Here is a 13,100-nt window from a genome sequence, read left to right as displayed (position 1 = left end):
TCCCCCTGTAAACTGAGGAGTCAATGGGTGAGAGACAGGGGAGGGAAGAGGGATGAATAGTGGAGAGGTACCTGGGGAGTCAAATGTCAGGCAAGTTATAATGTGTCATAAATCCAATCTCTATATTTAGTCCATGATTTTTAGTATCAAGAGAAAGTCGGATGGAGAGATGGCGATTGTTGAATTTCTGATGGAACTCAAAATCAGAGATTCAGTCCAAATGATGATGTCATCAACATATCTTAAGTATAGCAAGGGTTTGATGGTACAGCCCTTTAGGAAGTCACCCTCCCTCCATCCAACTCTCTCTTGAATACTCCAGCACCAACATCTCCTTTTTAGACACCATGATCAGTATCCAGAAACTCACAGACCAACATACATATCAGGACAGAACCAGCAATCACCCTAAACACACCAAAAAAGCTGTGATATACAGCCAAGTCCTCAGATACCACCAAATTGGCACTGAGGAGAATACCTGGGATCACCACCTCACCAATCTTAAAAAGGCTTTCACCCAACAAGGACACTCCTCCAGAGAGACAGATTGCAAGTTTGAAAGAGCCACCCGGATACTAGGGCTGTGCAAAGCTTCAACTTAATATTTGACATATTCGACCTTGAAAAGTGAAAGTTGAGTCGAATAGCAGCTGGTCAAATAGCTGTCAGATTAAATACTGGAAGTTGAAAATTAACAGTGCAGGTCGAATATTTGATAAGGGTCGAATATTCAACTTGCCTCTACTGGATTCCCTGTGGGGGGGGAAAAAAATGGAAAGTAAGGGGAGGGAGGGGGGAGGAGGAAGGAGTGCTTTCATGACTGACATGTGTGGCTGGCCAGTGACCTGTCAGCATTCTGTGAGGTCCCTTCCAATCCCAGTGCTCTGGGGGAGGGCCAGAGAAAATGCATGAAGGGCAGCAGCTTTTCAGCTCCCCTGCTTTCTGCCTTGGGGTCAGTTTCTGAGCTGCTGGTGTTCTCCAGCACCTCTGCGTCAGACCACAACGGGTGGAAGCCCTGATCTTCAACAGATTCTCTGCTTGCAATGCTAGCAACAGGGATTTCTGAGAACTTGGTGCTTTTACTTTATAACTACTTTTCATATTAGTTTACGCTTATGATGGATAGGGTTAGTAGTAGCCTAGAATCTATCTATATCTATAATCGGAATTTAGTTTATATATTTTTTTTAATACATCATTCATTCTTTCCACCACACCAACGGTTCTCAATATATTATCTACACACACTTACATAACATCCAGAAATCTAACCTGCGGCGCACAGCACACTTAGAGGTTCCAGTTTACCTACAAAGGAACGCATTATGAAGCGGGGTGGAAAGGCAGGCGGCCACACAGGCCAGCCTGCACGAAGGGAAGCAAGGGGGGTTGCAAACAGGAGAGCTGCAGTTTCTCCCCCCCCACCAAACTCAGACGCAGCCTCTTTCCTCCCGCTACAAGCGATGAGGCTGCTACAAGCAGTAAAGAGAGGGAGCAGCAGTGCCACCAGAGCCACTGCCTGTGCCTGAGACTCTGTCATGTCCAGACACAGCAGCCACCTCTCCCACCATAACTGCAACCAGCACAGCAGCTCACTCCACCCGTGTCACTGCCTATGCTGAGCCCTCCAGCGCCAGAAGAAGAGCTGGCGCTGGATCGGGATCTCAGTGCCCTGCCAAGGGAAGTGCTGGGGAATACTGGGGGCAAAAGGGACCAGTTGCAAATGCAAGCAAGGTCACCCAGAGCATTGGGGAGATGCTTGCTCTGGACAGCCAGCACTTCACCTTTGTTGAACGGCCAGGGTTCAGGCGGCTCCTGGCACTGCTGGCTCCATCCTACCAGGTGCCTGCACGCACCACCTTCAGCAGGACAGTGGTACCCTCCCTATACGAAGCACGCAGGGAGCACTTGAGGGAGGAGCTGCACAAGGCAGGTCCGCAGGGGACTGTACACTTCACCTCGGACATCTGGAGCAGCCAGGGTGGAGATCATGCGTACCTCTCCCTCACAGGGCCTGGTATGGCCAGTCAGGCTGTCAGTGGGCTCTCCTTCACGCCAACGTGATGGATGAGTCCCACACAGCAGCAGAGACAAGGGGGACCACGAACCGCATGGTGCAGGGGTGGCTGAGTGTTGGGCAGGCTGAGCACACCCACGGCTTCATGGTCACCAACAATGGGGCCAATATGGTCAAGACAGTCTGTGATGCCAACTTTGCTGGTATTCGCCGTGTGGTACACAATTTACATCTAATTGCGAGGGATGCCTTGGAGGGGGACAGGGCTGCCGGTGATGGCGCCAGCAACACCAGCAGGCTCGTTTCCAGATGCAGCAAGGTGGCAGGCTACTTCCACTGGAGCATCAAGGGGGTCAAGATGCTGCGGGACAAACAAGCAGAGCTAAGTGTCCTGCAGCACAGAATCATCCAGGATGTGGAGATTCGGTGGAGCTCCACATACCTGATGCTCAAGAGGCTGGTGGAGCAACAGAAGGCCATGAGCCAGCCTTGCTTGGGGAGATTGGGATCAGCAGCCCCCTGACCAAAGCTGAGTGGGATGCCATCTCCCAGATCTTGCTGGTCCTCAAGCCCTTCCTCAGGGCCACAGAGACCCTCAGTGCTGCTGATGCCTTCCTCAGCCAGGTGGCCCCCATAGTGAAGGAACTCCACAGCCAAATGGAGAGCTTCCTGGGGGCCAATGTTCCTGGCTGGGGTAGGGCGCTTTCACGAGATGTGCAGGCACTGGTGAGGCGGCTGAAGGAGGGCCTTAGGAAAAGGCTTGAGCCCTTGGGGTGCAACACAGTGCATATGCTGGCCGCCATCTGTGACCCAAGGGTGAAGGGCACCATATGTGGCAGCGAGACACTGAGTCACTGGAGGCAGGCAGAGGCGGAAGGAAGTGGGACAGGTGGGTCCACTGCCTGAACCCAGCCTGCCATCCATGAGCCAGTCTTCCCCTCCACCACAGGCTCTGCCAATATGGGTTAAGGCCATGGCAAACATTAGGGGGTCCAGACCCACCAGACCCCAGGATCAGGCAGACAACCTTCACACCGTGGTGTCTGCCTATCTTGCCGAGCCTGTGGAGCCCCTGGACTGCGACCTCTTGGCCTACTGGGCAACCCGCAGCCCAATGTGGCCAGATCTGGCCACAGTTGCCCAGGTATACCTGTCCTGTCCACCGACCAGTGCACCAAACGACAGGGTGTTCAGCATGTCACATGACACCCCACTGCACCTGCTTGGATCGTGCTTTGGGGGAGCAGCTGGTGTTCCTCAAGGTGAACCTCCTGCTGCCGGGGTCCCCAAGCTCCAGGTGCAGATGGAGTGAGTGCCACCCTCCTCACTCCATCTGTATCACAAGTTTTGTCTGTCAGCAGCCTAAGGTGCAGTTTCCCCCAAACCCATGCACCTATCACTGTGAAAGTTGGCAGGCTTTGTGGGCTCCTCAGGGGCTAGCAAGCCTGCAGTTTTGAGCTCCCTGTGGCTTTCCACACAGGAGTCACCGGAGGTTCTCTCAAGAATTTGGGGTGCTGTTTGCGGACAGCAATTCGAAGCAGGACCCGGTTTAATATTTGATATGGCTGTTGAATTGAATATTGCCTGCTCTGCACAGCCCTACTGGATACCACGTGAAGAACTGCTGCAGAAGAAAACCCCCCATAAATCACTGGTTATGACATACCACCCTTCTCTTGAACCTGTACAGAAAATTCTCATACAATTGCAACCCATACTAGAAAGAGACACCATTCTTACAGAGATCTTCCCAGAACCACCAATCCTAGCCTTCAAACAAGCACCGAACCTCGCTAACCTCATCACTAGAAGCAAACTTCCTCGGGCCCAGAACATACCGAATGGATCCAGACCATGCCATGACAAGTAATGCAAAACCTGCCAACACACCTCCACCACCCCCACAATTACTACACTCCACAACAGAACCATCGGCATTCCTGGATCTTACAGTTGCACCTCCAGAAATGTAATACATCTCATCCAATGCACCAAATGCCCTGATGGAAAATACATAGGAGAGACCAGACAACAACTGCGCACCAGAATAAATGCACACCAGAAACCTATCAAAGATAAGAATACCCAATTACCTGTGGGGGCACATTTCTCACAAGACAAGAAACCCACTCTCTCTCCAATCTCTCAGTCCTGATCCTCAAAGGGAACTTACAAAACACTTCCCAGAGACGAGCCTACGAACTCCACTTAAAATCAACCTCCTGGACACTAAAAAATCATGGACTAAATGTAGACATTGGATTTATGTTGCATTATAACCTGCCAGACAGCTGACTCCCCACGTACCTCTCCACTATTCATCCCCCTTCTCTCTCCCCCACACCTAGCCTGTCTCTCACCCAGACTCCTCAATCTACATCTTCACTGATTACCTGTCTTGCATGCAGACCAGCCCAGCCTCTGGCTTCTTTACTTTTCATTCCATCCAGGAAGAGCACACACTAACTGCAGAAGCTTCCTCAGCCTGACAAAGGGTTTTTGAACCCAAAAGCTTTCTTAACATTTTTTCCCCCCCAACTATTTAAGTTGGTTTAATAAAAAAGATACCAGATTCACCCAAAGAACCTCGTCTGCTTAAGTCAAGGGTAGGCAACCCTTGGCACATGTGCCAGAGTGTAGCACAAAAAGGTATTTTGCTTGGCACGTGCACCTCAGGGCAGACAGCAGGAAAGCAGCTGGGGCTGCACTGCCACAACAAGGATTGGGCCCCTTGTAGTTCCCTGCCATCCACCCTGGCACACCAACATCTAACAAGTTAAGGTTGTGGGTGTTTTTGGCACTATGCCTAAACACATTGCTGAGCACTAGTTTAAGTAATTTAGGAGCACAAGCTCTGTTGATTTTCATGGGAAAAGCATTTTCCTAACTCTTAAAACGCCTACCCACAGATTCAGCTCAACTTTGCTAGTCAGCACCTGGTTTCAGCAGTAACTATTTCAAGAGGAAAATTCTCTCTTCAGACCGAGGTCCCAGCCTTCAGGTAAAACAGATTTTTACAGAAAAATAAAATATAATCCTTCATCTTGGAGTTGCAACAGAAATGCTGAGTGGCTATTAATGCTAGCAGCAGCACTATCCTACAACAAGCATAGGCAGATTAACACATGGGCCCGCAGGGCATGGGCCCAGGCCCGGATCCGGGAAATGGCAGGTTAACCCTTGCAGGCAGGCAGCATTTCAGCCTGCAAGGGATCCTATTTTGGGCTGCCATAAGTGGGAAACAGGGGTGCCGTGTGCATGCACGTGGCCAGGAATGCAGCTGGGCAATGTGGAGAGCAGCTCCATGCAGCCAGATTTGTGGAGGGGAAGGGGCATGAGAGAGGGAACATCAAAACCCCTAGGCTCCATGGTGCGGGAGAGTGGGGCAGCGGCTGGGGGCACTTCCCACCAGGGCAGTACTTGGAACCCAGAACCGGAGCAGGACGGAGCCACGAGCAATTTGTCCAGGGGATGTGGGGGGGCATATCCCCCCCGATTTGTGTATGGGGCAGATGCAGGCTGCTCGCTCAGGGCTCTCTGCTCTGTTCTTTGCCCCAGGGGCCCTGCACCAGCCATGTGTCCCCCTGCCTGCCCAGCAGTGCAAGGCACAACTTGCCACCCCACTGCTGCCATGCAGGCAGGGAGTGCACAGCCAGCACGGGGCCCCTGGTGGCTCTCCGCTCTGCTGCTTTCGCCCAAGCCCACAGTGCATCTGCCTTCACTCCACTTGGCTGTGCCCCACTCTGGCCATGGTGGTTGGGGGGGGGAGGGGAGGGGAGCAGGGGCAAGCATGTGCCACCCCACCCCCAGCCCAGCTGGGCCCATTCAGATTCCACCACAGGGCATGGAGGCCCATCCTGCCCTTGGCAATGACAGCAGCACCTGAAGGGGAAAAGGGCCCCTTACCCCCCCCCGGGAGTCCCCACTGTGGTGTGGGGGGCATCCAATTTTATTCTTGCCCCATAAATCAAATCTGCCACTGAACAGGATATGGCAGAGCAGAAGTAGTGATTCTGTCAACATGGCAGGTGCTGCTCCACAACATGGTCAATATACCAAAGCAAAACACACCCTGGTGGTTTACTTGCCATTTACATCTACGTGGTTAAATCTGATCCTCCATTTATACAAAGCAAGCCCAAGGATGATTCAACAACAATGAAAAACAGCCAGAGCTAACAGCATTGTTACTCAGATGAAGCCACCAGGGATTTATAAGCAGAGGCTGTTGTCCGTCCTCTCGACTTAGGCACTTAATGCTGACTGTGTGAACTGTAGTGATGGGCTCACATCAGGTAGAATGGAAAGCCCTAGTTAAATCATGAATGCACAGACTTATGTGCATGAAGAATGGGCTCTCATGAATTGCAATTTACAGAAGAGGGGATTCTTCACTTGCCTCTGGATAAGCCTCCCTGCCAAAGGGAGGCGGGAACTCCACATCCCCCCATTTCACTTTGCAGATGTAGTCAGCCGTAGCATCAATCTTTGCAGCCAAATCCAAAATGTGGACGCCATCTTTAGTCACAACTGTAGTTGAGAAATGCTCAAGTTAACCTTTTCCTAGTATCTCCTAACGCAAGTATATTAACACCACACTTTCCCCACTGGCTGAATACCCCTTGATACTTTCTACACAGCTTTACACAAAGTAATGACCTGTTTGTTTATTTCTCCCCTCTTTATTAATCACTTTAATGAAATTCAGCAAACAGACAGAGCCAGCACAAGGCCTACAGAATGCTAAGGCCAACTAAATTATATGGGGATGTGATTCCCCTATCCATAGCTCAGTAGACACTGGAAATATGTTTGCAACTTTCTTTGATACATATTGACAATTCATTCTTGCAGAATGTAAAACTTATGTCACTATTCCAAGTTACAACTTTTTGGCTCTGGAGGCCAGATGAATGGCATTGGGCCCATTTTCAGGCTGGATTGAGCCTGAGGCCCCATGCTGCCCCCTCTCTGCCCCATGTGCCAGGATTGGGGCCTGGGGCTCTGCACTGCCCCCCTCACCTGGTCCTGTGCAGTGGGATCAGGTGTCAGGTCCAGCATGTAGGGTTCAGAGATTTGGCAGCAGAGGAATGGTAGGACCACTCACCCGCCACTAAATTTCCGGACCCGTGGGAATCCAGCCCCATGGGGCAGACAACACTGCCACGTCTGGAGGTTGGAGTACCCCTGCCTTAAGAAAACTTTAAAAACCTACAAGAAAACTGCAGAGGAAAATTTATCCAGCACTTGCATTAGCTTCAGGAATCTTTCCATTACTTCCTTGAAACCATTCTGCCAATCCCATTTAATTTTTCTTTAGAGACTTCTGTCATCATACCAGAACAAACTACCCACCAGTCACATCTTCAACATGCTAGCAGATTCCCTGCTTTGTTATCCAATCATTTGGTAATCCAGTTAGATTGGCAAAGACAGACATATGTAGTCCCCAACTTTCAGAAACACATTAACTACTCAAAGACAGCCCATAATAAATACCACTATTAAGAAAAAGAATCCTTCGCTAATTCTCCCCAAAAACATTACCTAGTGGATTGATCTCCAGGTATGTGAAATACAGGTCTTCATAAAGGTTGAAAAGTCCGGATATGAAGCTAGCCAGTATGCTGCAGAAAAATTAAAATACATAAATTCATTAGAGCAGGCAGACACATAGCAGGCTCCGTACAGCCTGTTTTCATTCTTTTATCATCTTGGCATGTCATATAGCTACTTTGCATCAATTTCTTTCATTCTCATTCATCTCTGCAAGAAGATGCCTGGGTGGTGATGATTCAGGGAGGTCAGGCAATAAATGATTCATCTAATTAGACCCCCCCCAAAAAAAAACTGTTGAGAAAGAATTCTCAAGATTGAAAAGGAAAAAAAAAAAATCAGATGACGACAATCTGTTTAAATCTCATTAGGAAGCAGGACACACTCCCCATGTCTCTCAATGACAGATGTAGCTTCTGGCATTTTTAGTTCTGAAAACATACAATAGGGAAAGACTGGAATAAACAACACTGTAGCTAAGAGTGTGAGGAGGCATCTCTTTAAGGAAAGCCCCTCATGCTTATTATTGTTACAAATATAAAAGTGAAACCTAGTTAGTAGCTTCTCCTTTAACTAGTTGTCTCATAATTTTTGAGATCTACAAAACCATTTGCAGTAAGCTTCTGGACCATCAGATCCTTGAAGTAGCTCAGGCAGGACAAGTAGTTGTCTAGCAGTGGGTGGCAAACTATGGAAATGAATTCAAGTAGCTCTACTTTGCAACAACCCTCTTTGCACAAAGTATGAATTTTATATGTGCCTCTTCCATTTCAACATGCCAGAATCCTAGCAGGGGAGAAGTGTTTCCCCCAGAATGAAAGCTCGCTACAATGCAAAACAATACCTTTGCACTTCAGCATGAAGAAAAAAAAAAAAAAAACCCAAAAACCGACCAGGTCAGATTACTTGAATTTTTCCTGATGCAGTTCACATCCCTGCCCATGTAGTTATAAATAACCAAAAGAGGGACAATTAAGAGGGAAAAAATTGGGATCACATATACCGAAATGTAGAGGACTTGGGAGAGCTTTGGGGATAGGCCACAGGCAGGCAGAATAATCAGGAAGAGGGCGGTGTTATTATGCATCTCTGCTTACTCTTTCTTGTCCTCTGGTGCATGCACCAGGAGGTGCTTCTTCACATCGGACTCGGCGAGCTTTTCATTCACCCCCACAAGCAGCTTCTGAGCTTTGGCATCAACATCTCCCACATCCACACCCCCTTCATGGTGGAAAAGCACACAGTCCCCTTCACGGGCAGCATAGATGCATACATAGAATTCTTCCTCCTGCAGCACAGATCCAAGGGATGAACATTATGGCACACTGGTCAAAGGCACTGGGGAACTGCCTAGTTAAACTTCCAGGACGGCCCAAGTGAACCTATTGAAACACCCAACCCAGGATTATCAGGTATCCCTCAGGATGGCTCCATGCACCCCACAGAACTCTACAGAGGAGTACATGACATCCCTTGCAGGGGAAGCCTGGGGAGACTGCAGGACCCAACATGCAATGCCCTGCTCATCTCAGTGGGAGCTGCTGTGAGCCTTGCAAGCCAGGACTTGTCACATCTGTGGGCAGATGCCAACTGCTCCCATTTTCCACAACCTAAACTACAGATCTCAGGCCCCTGTTAAAATGTCCATCTTAGCTGCACGGAACAGGGCCCTACTGTTGTAGAGTTTTAAAACACCTTCTAACCAGCTTCTCAGACTACAGGGTAAGAGAGGGCAAAGCCACTTTTTCCTTCACCTCCTGTAAGCCACCTCCCTTCAGCACTCTCTCCTCTCCACGCTCATCAACACCGATTTACGGAGCAATTTACTATCTTTTCTCTGTCAGTCCGATCCCTCTTGTGCAGAGGCTCCTTTTGGTGGGCAGTAGAAGCAGCCAGCCATGCTACAAATATGTCTTTTTGCTTAGAGTCTGAAGCTTCGTATTACTCAGTTCTCAGTAACAACATACATCAATGTCACACACCACCCCCCCAACGGCATGCACCTAAGTGTCTGTTTTCTCCACTTTTTGGAGCATCAATCAGACTGGGAGCCACAGGTCAATCAAAGATGACTATGCTTTCTACAGTGCTTTAATTGGCATACCCACCTGCTTGTGAGGGACGAAGGGTTCAATCAGAAAGTTCTTCAGGATTCCCTTGGCATTAGCAATCTGTTGATAAAAGGCAGGGAGACACCATTAAAAGCCTGCACAACATCTGCACCTATGAAAGGGTAGAAAGAGGGTCTGAGAAGTCACTAACATTGATCTAACTCGAATCAATTTTCCTGCAATGTCTTGGCTGTAACACATCTGAGGAAACCAGGCTCTGCCCTCTCCAGCAGAGTGGTGAGTACCATCATGGCTACAAATATCACTAAGCTAGCCCATGTCATCTCAACATTCATGTCAAGCAAGACTGTTTAGAGATCAGATGCTCTCATTTCTCCATGATCTGTCTGTTCTCAGGAAAGCTGGCAAGCCAGGATATTTTATATCACCTACAAAGCCCAACTTCCTCCTCTCTGGCAGGAAGATAAAAGTCACTGCTGCCACCCAAAATTCACTCCAATAGTTCTCAGCTATTTCCTTTCCCAGAAGCACATTTCCAAAGGTTACACTCAGTTCAGTGCTAAAAAGCAAGCCCCAAGATATGCAGCACATACCTCTCTCTGTGGGAAAAGGCATAGCCTATAAGGTTATTGCTGGCACAGGGGAACCTATCTCAAATTTTCTGACTGGACATCACCAACAGGCAATTTTCTGAGGGGCTTTAATAACAGAACAGCCAGCTTCTGTTATTGCTGTTGTGCCCTGATAGTCTACACCAGCTGGGAACACACAAAAAAGTGTAAGCACAGCTTCATTCTCAGATGGCTGGCAAAAGTTACAGGCCATTAACAAAGGCCATAACCATCTCCCCAGCAATGGGGAGCAGACAACAGGCTATGTTCAGGCAAGACAGACTCTGCAATAAACACCCAGAAGACTCTCTCACATCATCTCAGCATTAAAGTTCAAGGAGCAGCTCTTAACTAGGGCTCAGAAAAACAGGATTGAGGGAAACCATGCCCCAAATATGACAGGCTCAAAGGGGAGGTGATAAATAATAGTAATTCAGGAAGGGGTGGAGATCTGGCTGCTGTATCTTGGTCACTATTCAAGTACCCCAGGTGTGAACTTCAGATAGCATTGGTGTCTACATTTGGTCTTAGATTGGTGGTTTTCTACCCAATGCTTTAATAGTGGATGCATGCCCTCATCCCCAAGCCATTTTTACAGTTAATCTTTGCTTGTGAAGGGAACCAGAACTGGAAGAGAAAGACTACAGGTCAGGAATGGGCAGTGGCACAGTTGCAGACTGGACATGTGTAAAACACCTGCCTGCCTTGATCTAATCCTTGCTTTCAATCTGCCACTTTCACATCCCTGGAAATTGCTTTGTTTTTTGCAGGGGTGGTGGGGAGGAACATCAGGAGAAGGGACAAAAAGAGGAGAAATACATCAGATCTCCCAAAAGCCTGATGCATGTGTTAAAAAGGATGCCTTCCTTGATTCAGTTAAATAGAGCTTTACTCGGAATGATTTTGGAACTCCAATGCACTTACAAAAACAGGAGGGAGCTCTTCAGTAGATGCATGGTCACAAAGGAGCCCTGCAGAGCCCTTGCATTTGGAGGCAGTCGATGCACTGCTCTCAGCAGTTATTTCAACACTCTTCATTTGGCCAGGGAGCAGCCTCACAGGACAGTGTTGCACATCTTCTTTCACGATGCCCTTCAGGAGCTGCTGTGCTTGCTCTGCTGCACAGCTCAGGGCTGGAACCAGTTGCAAATTACTCACAGTAACAACAAGCTATCTGCTTCCTCGAGGCAACAGACCTCCATAAACTCCTGACAAGCAGCAGCTGAAGTGGCAGGCATTTTTTTATCATTAGTATCAGAGCAGTGTTCCCAGGAGAATAAGAATTGAGGCAGTGTTGTATTAAAATACAAACTCAGATAAAAAAAAGTCAGTTGTCAGTCAAAGCGCAGTGAGAGATGCACTGATTGGCAACATTAAGGGAGTGCTTTAATGACTTTGTTTTTATACCTGTCCTGTTACAACAATGTTGGGTATCAACAAAATAGAATAATTGCCCAGCTGCAGACAGCATTCACATTGGCATTTACTGGCTCCCAAGGCAAGGAAGGGATTTTTAGAATTAAGTGAGGGAGGGAGGGAAACTGGAAAAGTAGCGCAGATGACCTTCCACCCCTTTGCTCGCACATCTGCTGCTAGAAGCTCCGCTACCATGGCAGATACCCACCGTGGTTTCTTGTCCCAGCCGCTGTTTGAGCCAACTCTTCACCTGATTCAGGCTGAGGTTAACTCCGACCAATCCGAGCTTCCCACGCCGTTTAATTAACTGATCCGGCTTCACCACCAGACACTAGAACGTAGACCGAAAGGGATCAAGGGAGGAAAATAGTTACAAGATTTGGGTTAACAGAGACACTCCTTACAGATAAACCTGAACTTCAAGTAATTTCCTTGCAGCAAACGTCCTAAGAGACAGCGTTTATTCTCTTGGCTGGCATCTAGTGTCCAACAGCTGTTAGACAAAATGCACCTCCAGAACTGACCTAAGACAGACATTAGGAGATTCCACCTCCTTCACAAAAGGAACCTCAAGAGACCATGGTCACATACACTGGGGTGTAAACCCAGCTGCTGTGCTGTGAAGTGTGGTTCTTGCATAGCAGGCCTAAAAGGAGTCAAATACAGCTGTCTGGGGAGTGTTATGGCTGAAATAGAAACACTAGGATGTCTACCCACAACTGGAGTATTAGACTGACTGAATGAAATCTTGAGAATTCAATTAATGAGGGGAGGGGGCAGGAAGAGACACAGGACAGGGACTTTTTTTCTTCCCTTCCCTGGCTCTGATGCCAAGTAAATTCCAAGCAGGCGGTTACACTCCAACAGGGATTCCTTTCTGATAAAGAATTTGTCTCTCGCCTTACCCTGAACTGTTTCAATTGTTGCTCTGTCCCATTATAAAGCTGCCTTGTTTCTCCTCAGCAGTGGCAACATGTTAGCAGAGGGTGAAGCTATACAACTTGTTTTGGGAGCTTCAGAATTGCTACAGTAGCTGTTCTAATGTCATGGTCAAAAGGGGATGTGTCCCACTACTTGCTTTCCCCAAGAGCCCACACTGGACAGAACTCACTATTTCTTTAATTCTGGTGCCTTTTGCTGCAGCAGTTCACATTAATTTAAACCTAATTTAAACCTGGTGGCCCTAGATTTTAGGAGGGCGAACTTCAACGAGCTAAGGAGGATAGTTGGAGAAGCGCTGAAGACTCAGAGGGGAGGGGAGCCAGGTGTCCAAGGGGAGTGGTCGCTCCTTAAGGAGACGATCCTCCAAGCCCAGAGGAAGGTAATCCCCAGGAGGGTCAAAGGGGGCAGGAGAGCATATAAGCCTCCATGGCTCACTAAAAACATCCGGGAATGTCTCCTTGCCAAAAAGGAGGCTTACTCCCA

General features: G+C 48.4%; 1 protein-coding gene across 2 annotated transcripts in view; it reads right to left on the bottom strand.

Annotated features, from left to right (window-relative positions):
- The window catches only part of ACLY (ATP citrate lyase), a 40,623-nt gene that overhangs the window by 23,175 nt on the left and 4,348 nt on the right, over window positions 1-13,100 (bottom strand). For both annotated transcript variants that reach the window (XM_019506286.1, XM_019506296.1), the window contains exons 3-7: window positions 11,884-12,006; window positions 9,685-9,747; window positions 8,674-8,864; window positions 7,568-7,647; window positions 6,420-6,550 (exon numbers count right to left, since the gene is read on the bottom strand). In XM_019506286.1, the coding sequence (XP_019361831.1) occupies window positions 6,420-6,550; window positions 7,568-7,647; window positions 8,674-8,864; window positions 9,685-9,747; window positions 11,884-12,006 (588 nt within the window). The remainder of the gene's footprint in view (window positions 1-6,419; window positions 6,551-7,567; window positions 7,648-8,673; window positions 8,865-9,684; window positions 9,748-11,883; window positions 12,007-13,100) is intronic.

The sequence above is a fragment of the Gavialis gangeticus genome, unplaced genomic scaffold (assembly GCF_001723915.1).
Source record: "Gavialis gangeticus isolate Ggan-Ray unplaced genomic scaffold, GavGan_comp1, whole genome shotgun sequence".
NCBI classification, from domain to species: domain Eukaryota; kingdom Metazoa; phylum Chordata; order Crocodylia; family Gavialidae; genus Gavialis; species Gavialis gangeticus.
Note: the sequence above shows the minus strand (reverse complement) of the source record. Positions and strands in the feature narration are given on the sequence as shown.